This window comes from Oncorhynchus keta, chromosome 37 (assembly GCF_023373465.1).
Source record: "Oncorhynchus keta strain PuntledgeMale-10-30-2019 chromosome 37, Oket_V2, whole genome shotgun sequence".
Lineage (NCBI taxonomy): Eukaryota > Metazoa > Chordata > Actinopteri > Salmoniformes > Salmonidae > Oncorhynchus > Oncorhynchus keta.
This window is the reverse complement of record NC_068457.1, coordinates 8,466,962-8,488,433: the sequence shown is the minus strand read 5'-3', so window position 1 is coordinate 8,488,433 and position 21,472 is coordinate 8,466,962. Positions and strand designations below refer to the sequence as shown.

Here is a 21,472-nt window from a genome sequence, read left to right as displayed (position 1 = left end):
ACAGATCAGCCATGTGGGGAGATGGCCTACTCTACCTTGTCCAGGTTTGGGAGAGATGGATGGAGTGTGTTTGGTGTTTGGACCTGGGGCAGTGTGTTTGGTGTTTGGACCTGGGGCAGTGTGTTTGGACCTGGGGCAGTGTGTTTGGACCTGGGGCAGTGTGTTTGGACCTGGGGCAGTGTGTTTGGACCTGGGGCAGTGTGTTTGGACCTGGGGCAGTGTGTTTGGACCGGGGGCAGTGTGTTTCTTTCTCTCTGTCTGTGTTGATGGAGGCTAGGCCGGGCGGTTTCTGCTCAGCGCATTGTGTTTTCTGAGGACACAATCTATTGTGTGCAATTATGTTCAGCCTGATGCAGTGGCAGCTCCACTCCAGGGCTCTGTCCCAAATGGTACTCAATTCCCGACATAGTGCACTGCTTTGGACCAGAGTCGTATGGGCCCTTGTCAAAAGTACTACACTATATAGGGAATACGGTGTCATTTGGGACAAAGTCCAACTTTCCAGTTGATTTCTTCCTTGTCTTACGCAGCGGCGCTCCCTCCCGGCATCTGCTTATCTCCTCCCCACGTAGCCGTGCAGAGCAGACAAAACGCTGCAGCTTCCCTCTCTCCCTTGCGCCAACTCTCCTCCCCATCCCTTCCCTCGCTCCCTGACCACGGCGGTGCACACAGGCCTGTTTCCCTCCACACTGTCTTTCTGGCGCAATAGGGAGTGACATATCAAATGCGACACGCAGCCAGAGAAATTGCACCGCAGTCGCCGCGCTGACGTGTGACAGACTGGGTGCGATCGCTGTCTTCACGGCTCCACCACCTCATGGAATGTTAATGAGGTTGACGACATTCCGGAATATTCTTGGACATGTCATATTTCATTTTCTTAGTATGTACTAATGACGTGACAAAATGTCTCGCAAGTCAAAATTGATTAACTGTTTTGTGACAAGATCTTTGGTCATACCAATAAACTATATGTTAAGCATGTTGGATAAAAACATTTTTTTTAAAATCTGAGTTCTATGCAAACTACTGAAATTGAAACCAATGCCAAAATGTGTGTTGCACTTGCAAGTCAACATCGGTCAACCGTGAGCACTTACAACACCACCATGAACAATAATATGTCAATAATCCCCAAAAATCTGACAGTTATAACAAATGGATTTGAAGCCACTCAAGTTTGTGTTGCGTGCTATACAGTAGCTTTAGAATCGTTACACTTTATTCAGTTGCTTTGAGCTGTGTAGAGCCATAGAGCCATGGAGGCCCTGGTCAAAAGTAGTACTCCGTAGGGAATAGGGTTCCATTAGGGATGCAGCCTTAATGTCCTCATGGCTGCCGGAGGGTAAATATCAGATTAACACCATTAGGACACTGAAATGCCAAGCCCTGCATACCAAGTCCTGAAATGCTACTGAAACAAACAGAGATGATGTCGTTGTGAATGTCAGCTCACTGTGTCCTTTCTATCCCATCTCACCTCTTATTGGCCCGCGACTGGGCTATGTCCCAATTATCTCTCCTTCCCAAAATATGCATTTGTTCACTTCCCTTCACTGATTTGAAAGGAGATGAGTGGTGTAAGAAACATGGTGGAGACTCCCGCTAGCCTATGCCTCCAGCAATCAATCCAATGCTCTTAGATTTGTGGGGAGTAGTGAACGAGTGCACACTTCAGGAAGGAGACATTATTGGGGACACGCGTATTGTGGATGCCAGCTTACTTTAGTGTCTTTTCAATCCCATCGTCCGTCCCACCTTCTTTTGGCTAGCTACCGGAGTCGGGAGATGTCGTTAGAAATGCACAGACCTAAATGACGCAGCAAGGTCCTTCTCAGACACCCGCCAGCTCAGTTATACATCTAAATGAGTCCTTTAACGGACAGCATGAAATCCAATGACTTAATGGGGTCGCTGAAATAAGCTGATCCTCTCCCCTTGTTTTTCCTTTTTTTCAGAGGAAAGCCAATAAGAACGGTCCGTCTCGGTATACAAGGCATACTCCGATTACTCACACCATAACGATCTATTGATTAGCCTAGTTATGAAGACAAGAATAGAAAAGCATTTTCTCTGACCGGGACCGTGGAGAGCGACTCACTGGTATTATATCACTATGCGGTAGTTTCCTCCTTGTCCTTCAAAAAGTCAATCTGAGATTTGAAAATGACTATTCATGAGATCAAATCAAATGATAGGAAAATGAAAGGGACATATAGAAAACACTGTACTGTATATTTTAGCCTCAAGTTAAGTTAGCTGGTTAGCAGTAAGACTGATATGAGGTATCTATGCTTCATGCTATACTGTGTTTCCCTATTCCAGATCTGAAGAAGACCCTGGCGGTGCTCCTGGACAACATCATGGTACGGCTGGGCAAGCTGGAGTCCAAGGTGGAGAACATCTACAACAGCACGGGGGCTAACCTGACCAACGGCACCAGCACGGCCACCCCCAGTGCCTCCAATGCGGAGAAGGTCAACGTGGCAGGTGAGGCTCACTCACTCCCTCACTAGCTTGTTCTCTTTCTCCCGAGGATTGGCCGAATCTTCTTTTATTGAAGACATTCAAAAACAAGACATTGCACCTTGAGAATCCCCAGTCCTAGTTCTAGAACATGTCAAAGTAATAAGACATAGCCTATAGCAGGGGTGTCAAGCTCAATTCCTGGAGTTGCTGAGTGTCTGCGGGTTTTCGCTCCTCCCTTGCACTTGACTGACCAGTTTAAGGTAATTTATTAGTTAGGAGCTCACCTGGTTTTCTAGGGCTGGACACACATTGAAAGAAAATAACAAAAACAAACTAGCAGACACTCAGTTCTCCAGTGAATCTGATGTGAGCTTAGGTGAATAGTGCTATTTATGCTGGTAAGAATAAAGTTGTGCTCTGAGCATTGAAATGTCTCTTCACCCTAGTTACCCCTCTGTCCTTGTGTAGCGACAGAATATGGTCGGAATTAGATTCTGACGATTGTGTTACAAAGTGATCGTTCTACTCTTGAGAGAGGTAGGACCATTCCGCTCAGTCTTCAGAATGTTTGTTTAACATAATGAAGAATGTTTAACTCAGCCTTTCATTTTTACAAATGTTAAATAAGTATACTGCCGCCATCTTGGGCTGTATCAGTGACAGTTCCCTGCTAGGTGTGTCGGGCAGGACACTGTGGTCCTCCTGTACTGCAGCATCCGCCACTTCCTATGCAACGGCGATAACGACATACCGCATTAACGGCGCACTGATCTCTCAATCCCACCCTTTGTTAACCAATGGAATGCTCTGGCTTCGGACGAGTCAAAGGAAAGAGACCATACTGGTTGTCTTGACTTCTAACCTGTTAATAGACACGCGTATCATTTGGCCGTGTGGTTTGCCCAAACAGTCTTGAGTTGTCCCTGAGATACCACTCCTCCTCTCCATGTCTGTCCTGTGTGGCAGGCAGCCCTGCCAACCCATTTGCTGCTTTCCCCTGGACCATGTGGTGCTGGGAAGGCAATTACCCAGATAGGATCTGGACAGTGAGGGGATCACAGATGTCTTTCGAGAGGCTGCTAGCTATCAAGGTGGAGAACCCAGGGCCCCAGGAAGAGATGTAGTGCTCACCCCTTACCCTGCTGCCACACTGTCTCTGTCAGACAGTTTGTGCCCTGCTCAGCCATGGAGAGATGCCTATGTCCTGACTATCAGACCTAACTACCGCTAATGCACTGCCTAGACAAAATATGCTGCTTTAGTCACTGTAAATATGCACATTTTGGTATAATCATGAAGTAAACATCTTTATCTCCCGAATTCAATTGTCGCAACTAGGTAGCTTTACAAAGTGTTCATTTTAAAGCTACCCCTCTGTTTTTGATTTAAGCGCAAACACGTTTCCATCTGACAAAATGCGCTACCATGACAATCTCCATTGGGGGTAGCACATCATTAGTGGGTAGGTCAGTTTCTCAGAATACCTCTATTTGCTACAGCCTAGATGAGCAGGGAGTAAACGAACGTGTCACGTCTGACCAGTGCCCGACCCACCTCACAGCCGTGTATGGATGTGGCTGAGTCACCATAACCAGTCACAGTCGGAATTCAGAGGGCAACGCCTAGTCCCTTCCTAACTGCTCTCGACTCACCCATTAGCAGCTGTTTGGGAACAAGGTCTTTGACAATGCGTCCTCCATGTAGACTAAATAAAAGACTTGTTAGGCTTATCCAATTCTGCAATTGAATGACCTAACCCATGGAGCCATAGGCTTGTCAGACTGTTGGTGGAGGAGGACCCTTAAACGCATTGGAAAGATGTTCCATCGGAGAAACACAAAATGATGTCAGGTCATGTGACCAGGGAGAGTCTGCGGTGGCCACTCTGCTTCCTTGCATTGATGAGAAAATGTGAGGTCAGATAAGGAAGTTCATGCTGGTATGCTGTAGTCTCACTCTTTGTTTGCAGGCTAAGTTACACATTGTATTGCGTAGGCCAAAGTCTGTTTTTAGTTTTGTATTCCAAGTCAGTTTTATTTTTGTCTATTTTATGTGGTTGTGGGTGTCAATGAGAACATGGCTTCACTGTCCTTTTGCAGACCTATTTACACACGGTTTGATCTTTGTATGTTTTATAGTGTAGTGGCGATGTTGCATCCCTCATTTGATGACAACTTTTAACTAACTGTGGTCTCCGTAAGTCTACTTCTGCATGTCAGACCTCTTAACATCTATCTAGAGTCTTCCCTTGGCTACTTTTTGTTATCACGTACTATAGCTGATTGTCCTGTAGCCCATAGTGCACAAATGTGGTAGGAAGTGGCTTACAAAGAAAAGTAAGACCTTTTAAATTAAACGTTTCCTTGTTTTGGGGGGAACAGTACTGCTCAGGGCCATTGGTGGTTTGCAGACAGCTGCACAAGCCTCCTTCAGATCCTAACATTTTTCTGTGACAAATAACATTACCCGTAGATAAAAACCCACACAATACATTCCGTCAACCTTCTTGTTTTGTTTTATTATGAGAACAATTTCCAGTAAGCTAAAGCAGAAAAGCCACATAGCATGAATACCTTTTTGAGTTCCTTTACCAGGATTCTATGCTATGACAATGCTATTCAGGCCTCGTTTTCACAAGTGCTTGTCTTTAGTGTGGATGTCTGTCTGCCAACATCTTTTTCCCGTGTTGGTGGGGAAGCATAGCATAACTACTTCTGTTGTCCTATATTATTACTATGTCTTCCAATCTATACTGAACTGAAATATAAACGCGACATGCAACAATTTCGAAGATTTTACTGAGGTTACAGTTCATATAAGGAAATCAGTCAGTTGAAATAAATTCATTAGGCCCACTCCCCCCTCAGACGATCCCGCAGGTGAAGAAGCTCGTTGTGGAGGTCCTGGGATGGCGTGGTGACACGTGGTCTGCGGTTATGAGGCCGGTTGGACGTACTGACAAGTTCTCTAAAATGACATTGGAGGCGGCTTATGGTAGAGAAATTCACATTCAGTTCTCTGGCAATAATACTGGTGGACATTCCTGCAGTCATCATACCAATTACACTCTCCCTCCAAACTTGAGACATCTGTGGCATAGTTTTTTTCAGCTCATGAAACAGGACCAACACTTTACATGTTGCGTTTATATTTGTGTTCAGTGTATTTTATTCTATAAGCTCTGCACATCTTCTTACTCCACGTTACATTAGGGGGCTTGCCAGGCTCAAACGTGAGAGCATTTGACAGGGACAAATCACATTCCCCAACATTTTCAGTACATATGACAGATTTAGCTTGCAGGCTAGTTTCCATCTGTAGTCACTTGAAGGTCATCTTTAAGAAGTGAATCTGAGCGGTCGGGTTGGCCTAAATAGCTGCCTGGGTCTCCTCTCCGTCCAGAGCCACTTGATGTGAGTTCTGAGGGAAAGGCCATCACTCGCCTGGTCTGAGCTTCTGATACCTGGCACATCCACTACACTGTCTGGCTGCCACTATTCAGCTCAGCTGGGCCAGAGACACGGAGGATCACAGAGGCTCTTAACAGCACAAGGATGGCTCAATCTTGATTTTCGATCAGCGGGAGAGGATTGATTCAGCCATACTCAGAACGGCCTTGGTGTGGACATTTTGTCTGTTTGCTTCATGTTGATGCAGCCATTCACCAAGCAGTGTGCGTTAGCTATCGCTCTGCTGAAATGCAATCATGCTGGTAGAGGGAGGAGGGGAAGGGGGGATGAAGGGGGGGATGTAAGAGGATGAAAAGCCAGGTGCTGGGCTCCTGGGATCTGGCTGGCTCTCTTCTTGTAACGAGTAGGCTGTTGTTTTTGAGACTGTGCTGGCCGTGAATGCGGACAGAACAGCCGTTTTCCGCCTCAGAATGGCCCATCTCTTTGTCTTCTTAATCTATGTCATCGATTGCTTCAACCCCGTCCTAGGACAGTAGACTGCCAACAATGGACGGAGTGCTAAGGTTTCAGTGATGCCACACGGGACAATGACACCGCTGCCTCGCTGTGCACTGTAACCCTAATGCATCATGGCGCAGCTCAGGCAGGATTATAATACCTCTTACAATTTCATCTTGCAGACTGTGGTTGTCGCAGAGAATGCTTCTCTCTCTGAGGAAGGAATAAGGCACTAAAGTCATACATCATCAGAGTGCGCAGCTGAATACTGTATGCTGGAAAACACTCGGTTTGTTAGTTTTGATTCAAACGAAACCGCTATAAATTAAATATGAATACCAAAAGTGTTTTTGCATGGATTCCGCGAGGTGGCTGTACTACAGACACCTGTCGTCGACGTGGGAAAGACTCATTGTTATCTTTTCGTAAAAACAACTGGTTTCAGTAATGAGACGGGCTGGATACTAAGGAGATCCTGAGGGGATTCGATGAGTACCCACAGCTTTACGCTATGGAGGAACAACATACTCCATCGTGGAAATATCCAACTACCTCACAAAATAACTAGTGCTCTGGTTGGAAACCATGCAACACTGGAGAAGTTGTGTGAGGAGGTAGCAGGGCTGAGGAGTTTGGAGTTTAGGCAGAGTGAAATTCTCACGTTCCAAGGAGAGAACAAGGCACTCACAGCTAAGGTAAAAATCCACAATTCCAACATGGATTGTCTACTCAGGGAAAACAGGGTGATGAAGAAGTCACTACTAGGCATACAAAGTCGTAGCATGCGTGAAAATGTTTTTTTCTGGGATTCCTGTGGACGCATCCAATAATCCAGAAGGCGCAATCTGCCTTGAAACTTCCTTTAGAGACTGTAAACAAGGTGGTTTTCCACCGAGTACACAGACTTGGAGCTCGGAGCGACAAGACCAAGGGTCCCCGACCGATCATCGCCAAATTTGAACACTACCAAAAAAAGGAGCTGATGAAAAGCAGGGGAAGGGAGCTTAAAAGGACCAAATTTGGTCTCAATGACCAATTTCCAAGGGAGATAAACAAATGTCGTAAGAGACTATATCCAGTACAGAGGCAACAGACGGAGAAGGGTAATTGTGCCTTTCTCATTGTGGATAAACTCTTTATAGATGGACAGCATACACAGACTAAGGACATCAAGACACCCAGGACAATCACCCACAATACAACCAAAGAATATGGCTGCCTAAATATGGTTCCCAATCAGAGACAACGATAAACACCTGCCTCTGATTGAGAACCACTTCAGAATTTCAATAGAAAAAATATCCTATTTAGCCATAGACTCTCCTAGAACACCCCACTAAGCTACAATCCCACTAAGCTACACACCACATACAAAAACCCATGTCACACCCTGGCCTGACCAAATACATAAAGAAAAACACAAAATACTTCGACCAGGGCGTGACAGATTAACTCCGTAGTCATATCTCAGCTGCCTACAACTGATTCGTTTTTTAAATCATATGAGCAAAAACTATTATGCTTTATCTGGAACGCTAAACCAGACAAAATAAAACGTGCCTATCTATATAATGAATATGAATTGGGTGGGTTGAGATGAGATGATTAAATATAAAAGCACTAAACCTCTCTCTAAAAGCTTCACATATTCAAAAGTTTTACTTGAACCCTAAATGGTTCTCAAGTAGATTACTAAGAAAAGCTCATCCATTGTTTAACTTCTTGACGCACCCATCCCGTTAGCGGGATCATTTTCGTCAACAACCGCTGAATTGCAGAGCGCCAAATTCAAATTAAATTACTAAAAATATTTAATTTTCATGAAATCACAAGTGCAATATAGCAAAACACAGCTTAGCTTGTTGTTAATCGCCTGGCATGTCAGATTTCAAAAATGCTTTTCGGCGAAAGCAAACTAAGCGTTTATGTAAGGACATCTCTCTCAGTAGACAAAATATTACAAACAGCTAGCAGCCAAGTAGATTAGTCACGAACGTCAGAAAAGCCATAAATGAAATCGCTTACCTTTGATGGTCTTCGGATGTTTGCACTCACGAGACTCCCAGTTACACAATAAATGTTCCTATTGTTCCATAAAGATTATTTTTATATCCAAAATACCTCCATTTGGTTGGCGCGTTATGTTCAGTAATCCACAGGCTCGAGCGGTCACGATGGGGCAGATGAAAATTCCAAATAGTATCCGTAAAGTTCGTAGAAACATGTGAAAGGTTTTAAAAAAATAATCAATCCTCAGGTTGTTTTTACAATAAATACTCGATAATATTTCAACCGGACCGTAGCTTTTTCAATAGGAGAGAGAGAGAGAAAATGTCTGCTCCAAACTGTTGGTGCATGCAAAACTCTGCTGGCACCCAGCCATCCACTGACGCGATGTAATCTTTCTCGCTCATTTTTCAGAATAAAAGGCTGAAACTATGTCTAAAGACTGTTCACACCATGTTCAAGCCACAGGGAAAGGAATCTGGTTGATATCCCTTTAAATGGAGGGAAGGCATGCAATGGAACAGGGAGCTTTCAAAATAGAAGCCACTTCCTGGTTTCGATTTTCATCAGGTTTTTGCCTGCAATATCAGTTCTGTTATACTCACGTACAAAATTTGGACAGTTTTGGAAACTTTAGAGTTTCCTATCCCAATCTGACAATTATATGCATATTCTGGGCCTGAGAAATAGGCAGTTTAATATGGGTACGTTTTTCATCCAAACATCAAAATACTGCCTCCTACACTCGAGGTTTAAATGATATTGTAAGTTGGCGTGGTAGAGTTATGTCCCTCCTGGAGTTATCAGAATTGTGCGGGAAGGTCTGCTCAATCCAAGAGTAAAACCAATTGATTACAGCATTAGCCCAGAAATAGAGGAGGCAGGTGGCAGCGGGAGGAGGTAGGGAACTGGTCTATCCAATATAAAGGAACAAAACTTACGGAGGAATAAAAATAGCATAAATAGGAAAGTATACCAGTTTAATTTGAGAACCAGGATGTTGTCAACTGTGCCATACAGATTGCAAAATAGTTGGGAGGAGATTTTTGATGTACCAATTCCATGGTACAGAGTGTATGGTACAGGATGTAATGAGTTGATATATAAAACGATTCAAGACTTCGTGCTTTTCAGCCAAAAGTATAATATAGAATTCTTGCCACCAACAAAATGTTGAATATTTAGGGCATAAAATCATCGAAGCTCTGCAGATGTTGTTGTGAGAATACAGAATCAATAGACCATTCATTTATTTAGATATTGCCCTCAGGGAGCCTGTTTCTAGTCTCTGGTTCAGGAAGGGATGAAAATGCATAGCATTGATCTAAACTTGTCCCTAGATATAGTACTGTTAAGAGATCTGGAGAGACCGGGTCAGTCAATTACTAATATACTAATACTCTTTAGTAAATGTAATTGTCTTCAACTCGTAATCTGTGGATACTATTCAATTAGATAGTTTGAAATTGTATGTTAAACATCACAGAATAGTTGAAAGATGTATGTTGCGTAGAAATCCCGAGAGGGTGGCCAGCAGAGATAGGTGGGATGGGCTGAGGGAAGCTGAAGACTTGGGATTTGGAATTGGGGACGAGTGAGAGTTAGAATGATGGTCAAAGATAAAAGTAAAAAATAAAGTCCAAATTAAACATAATTAAAGGTAAGTTTGAATGACATTGAGGGGCAGTGTTTTTACAGCTAATGCCGGTTTGCCTGAGGCTGATACCCGTGCAGGTGTTTGTACACATGCATATACGCACACACACACACACACACACACACACACACACACACACACACACACACACACACACACACACACACACAATAGTGCCAGACATGCACTCAACATATATAGTTCTCATTGCTGTTATGATTGGTTGCATTGAAGTCTTTTTCATTTTTTTTTTCATTGTTGTTTTCTGTTTTCTCTTTCTTTAGTTCATTCTCTTGGTTGTTGGTACATCGGGGGGTTCTTGGGGGTGGGGAATGGAATTGTATTGTGTTTTATTTTTTTATAAAATAAAAATATATATCTTCCTGGCGGGGACTGTGGGTTGGGTCTCGGATGGTTGAGGGACAGCTATTGGGGAACTGTGGGGGAATCTTGGAGAGTTTGGGTTCACGTTTTTTGGCCTGGTGGGAGATCTGTCAACATGCTCTTGAGCAGGGCATTAACCCTGGATGTCGCTCTGAATGGGAGTCATGTGGAGGACTGGTATGATGTAGTTGTTGAGCAGCTTCACTGCAAGTATATTGTATGTTTCAGATATTCAATAAAAATCTAAATAAATAAAAAGGAATACTACGTTCCCTGAACAGCTGACTATCAAAGACACTCTGGGAATGTTGTCATTTGCCTCTGACATAACATGGATGAGTCATTTTTGTTGTGTCAATGTATCCATTTCATAGACGTTGGTGAAGGTTTTGGGTCGGAAATGTTGGGCCAACCGTCTAGCCCTCCTTAAACCTAATGTGCTGAGATCTGGAGGTCTGCTTGTGGTGAGTGCAGAGGCTGTGTGTTTTCCTCCGCTCTGTGTTCTTAGTCGATACTAATTAGGTGCTGAGAGATTCGGTCCACTCCAGAAACACTCATACATCACCCACTGATGGACACTGTCCAATCTGATGTCTCTCTCTTAAACAAATCAGTCCAGCTGATCAGCTCCATGACTACACCCCAGCTTTCTGTGCATATAAAGACAGTAGCCACACTCCTATAGATGTTGACTAGGTTTATTGTGTTCAATGGAAACCCCAGACCTTCCAGTGCTAAGTATGTCTTGGCTCAGTGGTCAGGGCCAGGTAGGACAAGTATGTTGACCACTAAAGACCTCCCCGTTCAATGGCAGTAATAAGATTTGCTTGACAAAGAACGGCTCTACTGAGACGCAGCTTCTGAGGCCTGTCAATTACAGGATCGCCAATGCACTTTCTCGCAGGTTGGTAATACTGTACTGTATTGGCAGTGTTGACTGCGTTACACCCTGACTAAAATAAATGTAGAAATCTATATTCAATTATTGCACCCATACTGCTCGCTCGCGTGCCAATGAGTGTCTGCGTTGCCAAGGGCTAAAATAGAAGTCAGTTCTATTTGTGACGCAGATCGCGCTGCAAGTCCTACCTCTCCCATCGGTTTATAGAAGCAGATACCCACATGGGTATGACTAGAAATTATTCGTTTGACCGTTTTTGTGTGTGGATTAATTGTCGGAGTAGAGGACCTTGTGCATTTCCGGTAAAATAACGCAATATTTATATCCCAGGACAAATTAGCTAGCAAGTGCTAGCTAGCTCGCTAAATTGCCATAAATGTTTAATGCTATTCGACCTCTCCCAAAATTAATGTAATTGGTTCAGAGTTTGTATTGATATTTTTACCTGAGTGTTGTGATTGCGTTTGGTGTGGGGGGACAAAATAAATGTATGCACGATGGCACACGCGCGCAACCGGTTTGGGTTCAGTGTTATGGCCTACACAGGTCCAAATATGAGTGAGTCCTATCGCATTCAAAAATGAACATTTTTCATCGGACGTTGACACAAAACCGCACAGACACGTTCTTCTAATATTTGTTTGAGTCCCAACCATGGATCATGCAGATATGGGTGGTTTATTATATGTTTTGAGTTTGAGACTTGTGCACATATGAGTGTGTGTGTATCAGAAAACACTTCATAGCTTGGCGTATTGACTACCTGACATTGTGAGAGGCACTTCTTCACTGTAACACCTGACCTCTTTGCCATGAATACACGGTGTGACATGCTACGCGGGTTGACATTTTGCAGGATGTGGCAGGAACATGTCTGGCAAGCCGTGCTGAGAGAGAGTCAGGCTCAGGAACTGACAGTGAGGACTGGGATTGGGCTGCCAGCTACTGAAGCCAGTGCTGTGTGTGGGTCTGTATCTGTGTCTGGTTGGGTTCAAACCCGGGTCTCCTGCAAACTTTTATCTCTCTGAGGTAAAGCCTAGGCTTCCGGTCTCATCCAAATTGCAAACAAAGTTACTCATCGACCCACTTCTGTTACATGAACCACCGCCTCTGTGCCGGTCACACCTCGTCTGCCACCCTGCTCAGGGCCACTCATAGAGATCAGCACTGACATTTCCAAGCTTTCACTGCAGAGTTGGGTTTTAGTCAATACGGTTTAGCAATTGCACGGTGAAATGTAAAGGCATTTGTACTTGGTAACCGACACCACACAGGGGTAGCCCAGAGAAAAGTATTTTGAACAAGGAGTAGGCTAGATGGCCTTGCTTTTTGAATATATTGCCCCACTACAAAGCAATCTTGCTATCTTAGGAGCCAGAAAGGACATTTGTATTCTGAATCGCTTCCATGAGCTTTTGAATGTCCTTATCTCATCTGGAACTGAGATAACACCTGCTCTGTGTTCCCCATTCACCTGCATGACAGCATGATGGAAAACATTAGAGGATGTTTTTGAGTGCCCTGCTGAACATTTCCAGGCTTTCCCTGGAACAGGCTGCTAACAGATCCAGTTGGAAACAACTCATGGTCTGCGTCCCAAATGGCACCCTTTTCTCTATATAGTGCACTACTGTGGGCCCAAGTAGTACACTATATAGGGAATAGGGTGACATTGGGGTTGCAGCCCCAGCAAGGCCTCTGCTTTGCATCAGTGCAGATTTGGCAAACCATTTGCAGTACAACGTGCAAAGCCCCCGTCCCCCCCCCGTCCCGTCCCGTCCCCCCGTCTAACTCACTTTTGTTAGCGCAATTATTGGAGGTCTCCCCATAGACACTTTTCATATGGAGTGCGGATGAGGATCTAATTGTAAACAAGGTGAGGTTGAGAAATGTGGCCACTTGCGGAGCTCACAAAGGAGGATACTGTATCATGCCGCGAAAGCGTGTTCTGCCTGGATGGGATGGAATTATGTATCTATGTCTATGGATGGGATGGGGAGAACATCTGGAGCCAGCAGCCAGGCCTCAGCCCAGGCCATGTGTGCCACTCAGCTTCACCTCTCTCTCTCTCTCTCGCTCTCGCTCTCTCTCTCTGTCTCTCTCTCCGTCTCCTTCGCTGGCTTGTGTTCGACTGTTTGAGCCGTACTGAACGAGGCAGCCGTATCCTGGGGGATGGTAAAAACAGAGCGCTGCACTGTATTAACTCCCCCGTAAAACTGATATTTGCCTTTTGTTATAACTAACAGTGGCTCTGTATACGTTCAGAGAGGATCAACATTAGCCTCATCTGGGTCCCTACATTCGTACAGCATGTGTTGTTGTCGAGACGGGCGCATCTGTTTCTACTCTGGTTCGCTGTGGTAGATTTGACTATATTTCGTAATTCATCAATGCACTCTCCAACAACCCGCGTTTGGTCCCAGATCTTGTGCTCTCACTTGACGTGACAGGAATTGGCAAGGCCACACAAACTGATCTGGGACCTGACTAGTCTAACCTCGGTTGTATTGATTTGAATCAGGTAGTTGAGAATGTGCTGATATTTCTGTTGACAGGAGTCATAATGAGGGATACACTTAATCAAGCCTGATCCCTCTACAGTCAGTAACAAGGCGTGATTGTTTCGTGCTGGCTGTACACACTGTAACATGACATCATGCAGCCTTGGAAAGGACCAATGTTTTCCTTGCATGGGTAATGCTATGCAAATATTGTAGCTACAGTATGAGACATTTGACTACAGGCTAGTTATACTGGTGCTAGCTAGTGTTGCTGGGTGTAGAGTGAAATTGCACTTAGATGCTGATCTTTTGTCAGTTTAACCTTTTTAGTGGAAAAAAAATGTTACGGTTAGGGTTGGGGGAGGAAAGACCATAAAATATCAGAACTGTGATGGGGAACACATGACTTCTTGTACTTCTTTGGGGTAAAGTTTCTCCTATAGGTACAGATCTTGGATCAGTTTCTCCTCCCCCAATCCTAATCTTAACCATCAGGGCCTAAATTAACTTTTTGGTCCACCAGCCACTGTGGCAAGTAGATTTAATAATCTACAGTTGAAGTTGGAAGTTTACATACACGTAGGTTGGAGTCATTAAAACTCTTTTTCCACAAATTTCTTGTTAACAAGCTATAGTTTTGGCAAGTTGGTTAGGGCATCTACTTTGTGCATGACACAAGTCATTTTTCCAACAATTGTTTGCAGACAGATTATTTCACTCATTCACTGTATTCCAATTCCAGTGGGTCAGAAGTTTACGTACACTAAGTTGATGGTGCCTTTAAACAGCTTGGAAAATTCCAGAAAATGATGTCATGGCTTTAGAAACTTCTGATAGGCTAATTGACATCATTTGAGTCAATTGGAGGTGTACCTGTGGATGTATTTCAAAGCCTACCTTCAAACTCAGTGCCTCTACTTGACATCATGGGAAAATCAAAAGAAATCAGCCAAGATCTAAAAAAAAAATAATAATAATCCAAGCGCCTGAAGGTTTAGTACACAAGAATAAACAATAGTATGCCATAGTACGCAAGAATAAACACCATGGGATCACGCAGCCGTCATAACTCTCAGGAAGGAGTCGCGTTCTGTCTCCTCGAGATGAACGTACTTTGGTGCGAAAAGTGCAAATCAATCCCAGAACAACAGCAAAGGACCTTGTGAAGATGCTGGAAGAAACCAGTACAAAAGTATCTATATCCACAGTAAAAACGAGTCCTATATCGACATAACCTGAAAGTCCGCTCAGCAAGGAAGAAGCCACTGCTCCAAAACCGCCATAAAAAAAGGCAGACTATGGTTTGCAACTGCACATGGGGACAAAGATCGTACTTTTTGGAGAAATGTCCTCTGGTCTGATGAAACAAAAATGGAACTGTTTGGCCATAATGACCATTGTTATGTTTGGAGAAAAAAAGGGAAGGCCTGCAAGCTGAAGAACACCATCCCCACCGTGAAGCACGGGGTTGGTTTCATCATGTTGTGTGGATGCTTTGCTGCAGGAGGGACTGGTGCACTTCACAAAATAGATGGCATCATGAGAGAGGGAGATGATGTGGATATATTGAAGCCAAATCTCAAGACATTAGCCAGGAAGTGAAAGCTTGGTCGCAAATGGGTCTTCCAAATGGACAATGACCCTAAGCATACTTCCAGAGTTGTGGCAAAATGGCTTAAGGACAACGAAGTCAAGGTATTGGAGTGGCCATCACAAAGCCCTGACCTCAATCCTATAGAAAATGTGTGGGCAGAACTGAAATAGCGTGTGTGAGCAAGGAGGCCTACAAACTTGACTCAGTTACACCAGCCCTGTCAGGAGGAATAGGCAAAAATTCAATCAACTTATTATGCATGTAAACTTCTGACCCGCTGGGAATGTGATGAAATAAATAAAAGCTTAAATAAATTCTTCTCTCTACTATTATTCTGACATTTTACATTCTTAATATAAAGTGGTGATCCTAACTGACCTAAAACAGGGAATATTTACTATTTACTATGTCAGTAATTGTGAAAAACTGAGTTTAAATGTATTTGGCTAAGGTGTATATAAGCCTCCGACATCAACTGTACCAGCCACACAGATTTTTTAAACCAGCCCAAAATATTTTTGTGACTTTAAAAGTACACCAACAAAACATCAAAAAACGGATGAGCATACTTTGTAATATTTATTTTTAATAAATGTATAACTAGTAAGAAGTAACTCATCTAGTATATTGAATATTTTTTTATTATACCAAAATACACTACATGACCAAAAGTATGTGGACACCTGCTCATCGAACATCTCATTCCAAAGTCATGAGCATTAATATGGAGTTGGTCACCCCTTTTCTGCTATAACAGCCTCCACTCTTCTGGGAAGACATTTTGCTAGATGTTGAAACATTGCTGCAGAGACTTACTTCCATTTAGCCACAAGCATTAGTGAGGTCGGGCACTGAAGTTGGGAGATTAGGCCTGGCTCGCAGTCGGTGTTCCAATTAATCCCAAAGGTGTTCAATGGGGTTGAGCTCTGGGCTCTTTGCAGGCCAGTCAAGTTCTTTCACACTGATCTCAACAAACCATTTCTGTGTGTACCTCGCTTTGTGCGCTGGGGCTGTTGTCATGCTGAAACAGGAAAGGGCCTTCCACAAAGTTGGAAGCACTGAATTGTCTAGAATGTCATTGTTTGTTGTAGCGTTGAGATTTCCCTTCACAGGAACTAAGGGGCCTAGCCCGAACCATGAAAACAACCCAGACCATTATTCCTACTCCACTAAACAGTACAGTAGGCACTATGCATTCGGGCAGGTAGCGTTCTCCTGGCGTCTGCCAAACCCAGATTCATCACTCCAGAGAACGTGTTTCCACTGCTCCAATGGCGGCGAGATTTACACCACTCCAGCCGACACTTGGCATTGCGCATGCTGATCTTTGGCTTGGCTTGTGTGGGGCTGCTCATGGAGCTCCCGACGAACAATCAGGAACGGGTGTGGCAGAAATAGCTGAATCCACCACTTTTGTATATATGGTGTATCACAGAGGAGACAAAAATGTTCACCTGCCCTTTTTAAGTTTGCCTTGGTGGCTCGACCTAAGTCCCGCGTTCACCTTTTGAGATTGATTCTGACTGGTAGAAGCGTTTTTATTTTCTTCCCTAGCAGTTGAAACTCCAGTTTAGAAAAACATCCTAGCTTGTGAACAAAACAATGTAACTAGCCAAGAAACACAACAGCGTCCCACTTCAGTAGACTTTAGTTTCAAGTAAATTAGACAGACTTTTATGCCTGTTGCGCAGCGCTTCTAAAAATGTGTATTTCACTCAACACCGCGCAGCCAGGCGGTGTTGTAGCTCAAAGAAGAATAAGCTATATAGGATTCGTAGTTCTTTGACTTTGTGCGGTTCATTTACCAGCTATGAAACGAAAAGGCAGAAATACTTTGAAAACAGCTTCTGCAGCATTTGTTTGACTATAAATTAGATAATTCTTGACTATTTGTATTCACAAATGTGAGTGAAATGCTCGTCCTGACCACCCGTCAACGTGGCTGGTGAAATAGACAGTTCGCCCGACAATCCCAAAATCTACGCGCTGGTGTTACTTTTAGGCCCTGTTAACCATTAGTGGAGGAAATACAGAGTCTAAGAGCAACTTCAACCCAGACAGCACATTGACGCCTTTTGAATGAGGATTGGAAATGTAAGATCAAATTTGATTTGTCACATGCACCGAATACAACAGGCAAAATGCTTATTTTACAAGCTCTTAACCAACAATGCAGTTCAAGAAATAGAGTTAAGAAAATATTTATTAAATAAAGAAAAGTAAAATATAAAAAGTATATATAAAGTAACACAATAAAATTACAATAACGAGGCTATATACCGGGGGGCCGGTACAGAGTCAATGTTATTCAAATGTTATTGAAATGCTATTCAAAGCCCTGTCCCTGACCTATCTGAATTCTCAGAAATGTTATCCTCACAATGGATTCTTCCCAGCATTGCGGCTTTGACTCATTAGTAAATATTACACAGCTCTTCTTAATTAATTTGAAACCGGGGAATGTTAGTCATGCTTGGGAGATGATGAGATGATAAATCAAGGCTTTTGGTTGCCACAGGGACTCTGGGAACCTTTTGTTATTTAACCTGCCGCGAGACTGAAGTTCTGGGACTGGTTTCCCTAAATGATCTTAAGGCTAAGTTAATCATTAGAACTATTGAGCTCGAGGCTAAGTTCGCCGTTAGAGCCATTGAGGTCAATGAACTTAGCCTTAAGATGCTTTTGGGAAACCGGTCCCTGGTGAGAAGCCTGTAGCTGAGAACGGCACGAGTGCACACACACACACACACACACACACACACACACACACACACACACTAGGATGTACATGTTGTTCTGTTCCTACGCTGTTGTGAGGTCCTGTAGGGAATAAAGACTGTTCTGGATGACTTCTCCAGACTAGAGTCAATCAACAGCAGCCATGCTGGCAGCCTCGCTCCAGGTGTGGGTTTTTCCTCCATGGAAAATCACCCCCTGCTTATGGTCATCATCCAGCTTCTCCACTTCCACAACATCCCCTCAAAGTCCACACTAGAGGTCGACCGATTCCTCGGAATGGCCGATTTAATTAGGGCCGATTTCAAGTTTACATAACAATCGGTAATTGGCATTTTTGGACACCGATTATGGCCGATTACGTTGCACTCCACGAGGAGACTGCATGGCAGAATGACTACCTGTTATGTGAGTGCAGTAAGGAGCCAAGGTTAGGTGCTAACTAGCATTAAAGTTATAAAAAAAACAATCAATCTTAACATAATCACTAGTTAACTACACATGGTTGATGATATTACTAGTTTATCTAGCTTGTCCAGTGTTGCATATAATCGATGCGGTGCCTGTTAATTTATCATTGAATCACAGCCTACTTCGCCAAACGGGTGATTTAACAAGCGCATTCGTGAAAAAAGCACTGTCGTTGCACCAGTGTGTACCTAACCATAAACATCAATGCCTTTCTTAAAATCAATACACAAGTATATATTTTAAACCTGCATATTTAGTTAATACTGCCTGCTAACATGAATTTGACCATATTAATGCCCTAAGGCGGGTATTTCTGTGTGTTATTATATTATAATTAAGTCTATGATTTGATAGAGCAGTCTGACTGAGCGGTGGTAGGCAGCAGCAGGCTCGTAAGCATTCATTCAAACAGCACTTTCCTGCGCTTCGCTGTGCTTCAAGCATTGCGCTGTTTATGACTTCAAGCCTATCAACTCCTGAGATTAGGCTGGCAATACTAAAGTACCTATTAGAACATCCAATGGTCAAAGGTATATGAAATACAAATGGTATAGAGAGAAATAGTCCTATAATAACTACAACCTAAAACTTCTTACCTGGGAATATTGAAGACTCATGTTGAAAGGAACCACCAGCTTTCATATGTTCTCATGTTCTGAGCAAGGAACTTAAATGTTAGCTTTCTTACATGGCACATATTGCACTTTTACTTTCTTTTCCGACACTTTTGTTTTTGCATTATTTAAACCAAATTGAACATGTTTCATTATTTACTTGAGACTAAATTGATTTATTGATGTATTAAGTTAAAATAAGGGTTCATTCAGTATTGTTGTAATTGTCAAATCAGCCAATTAATCGGTATCGGCTTTTTTTGGTCCTCCAATAATCGGTATCAGTGTTGAAAAATCGACCTCTAGTCCACACAACTTTATTTTTGTGGAATTCCAGATTGTTTCCCCCCTAACCCTTACCTTAAACCCCAAAACCCTAAACTTAACCCCAAAAACCTAAACCTTAAGCTTGAAATAGCATTTGACCAACTTCGACAACAACAAAAAGTCCCGGCTTTTTAAAAAAAGTTCGTGTTTTCCAACCTTGTCAGGACATTCGGGTGAATTGTTAGGACATTGGGGTCCTGATAATGTAGGAAAACACACACACACACACACACCCCTCTCCTCCTGTCACCACACTGAGAGCCTACAGCTGTTCTGTGGCTGAGAGGGCACTCTCCATTAGCTGCCTCTTGCTTAATTGATGAGGTGTTCAAAGATGTCTTCACTCGCACGGTAAAGTACACCCAAAGTCGGAGCTGTGGTCTTGATGGAACAGAAGCGTTGAAAGAGATGAAAAGCGGGGGAAATCTATTTTTTATATCTTGCCATTATGGCGCTGGACCATGGTTGTGTCTGAAATTGCACCATATGTCCTATATAGTGCACTACTTTTGACCAGGGCCCTCAGGTCATAAGTAGAGCACGATATAGGGAATAGGGTGCCATTTTGGAGGTACCCCATGAATCTCTCCCACTCTAACGGTACCATTCATTGTTGAGTGGCTTCTTCCTTACGTAATGCTTCCAGAAGTCTTCGAATGTCAGGAGGTGGATGGTGATGAGCGCAGGACTGTGAGGAGAGGAATGAGTTTGAAGGGGGGCTGAAGAAGAGGAGCGGGTGTAACTTTAAGCTTGATGCATTTAGTCCCAAAGTCCATTTTGAGTTAACCCATGCTAGACCTGGGTTTAGCTTTGGGATCAACTCAGAGAAGCAGAATGACAAAGGAGAGAGAAATGCTTCCTCCCTCTTCCCACCTTGGACATACAGCACTACTACTGCTAGTAGCTGCTGCCTTGTCTGATTTTAGGCTTGTAAAATTCCAGAATTGTATTTTGTGATTGTCTGGATCTTTATATGATCTATTAACAGTTCCATCTGGATTTCGAGCAAAGTGTATAATAATGGAATGAATGTTTGCAACTCCAGTCTGGTCGGATGACATTTTGTAAACCATAGAACTCCTCCTCAAGGATCTCCACTAGTACTGTGTCGTTGACGAGCACCCTCATGTTTCCTGCATTCTGTGGAAGTGGTCTTGCGCAATCTTTCTATCATCGTCCTCGTCTTAGTTCTCTCTGTCCCTGTCACGTAGAGGTGTGGGTTAGGCCCGCGGAGGGCTTATCGGGGAACGCATTATCAGACGATTGGCTTTGCTTGCCGTTAGCCTTCATTTCCCCTTCGTGCAGGAGAGGGATTTCGCTCTGTCTGCTATTGCGATAGACTATTCCTTTGCAGAGTTACGTTTCTAGCACAACGGTCCTGCTATGAGGCACGTGTGTGTTGTGGTTGACCTCAAACCGGGGGTTTATACCAACAGACTAGGAGAATGGGTTCAAAGGACATTTCCTCACAGACCACCTACCCCCATGTGTCTTTGTCCATGTGTGTGCGGGTGTGTGTGTTTACTCAGAGACGGGTAGCTCTGCTGGTACTTTCAGACACAGCCCCGTAATACCGTGTGCATGTTCCACAGAGCACTATTATGCAAGTCTTGCAGTTGCCGTGACCACAGCGCAGCATGTCAATCTAAATCCTAAACATCGCTGTGCGGGTTCATCAGACTAAAGATGCTCATCAGGCTTAAAGATGCTCTGTGGAGCACAGGATGTGGAAAGATCTCTTGTTAGGTTTAAATACCACCTCTCTGACGTTTGATTAGAATGCGGCTATATTTAGCCTGCCACTTGGCGATAGGCAGCTCTTTCTGCTTGATTAAAGCAGCAGCGACTTAAGGAGCCATGTTTTGTCACTGACACACTGGCTGGTGAGATCTCAGCCAGTCTC

At 43.6% G+C, this 21,472-nt stretch overlaps 1 protein-coding gene across 1 annotated transcript in view; it reads left to right on the top strand.

The window, feature by feature from the left end:
- The window catches only part of LOC118370141 (alpha-1,6-mannosylglycoprotein 6-beta-N-acetylglucosaminyltransferase A-like), a 110,081-nt gene that overhangs the window by 24,487 nt on the left and 64,122 nt on the right, over positions 1 to 21,472 (top strand). Inside the window, exon 3 of the mRNA XM_052499059.1 lies at positions 2,326 to 2,490. Within this exon, the coding sequence (XP_052355019.1) occupies positions 2,326 to 2,490 (165 nt within the window). The remainder of the gene's footprint in view (positions 1 to 2,325; positions 2,491 to 21,472) is intronic.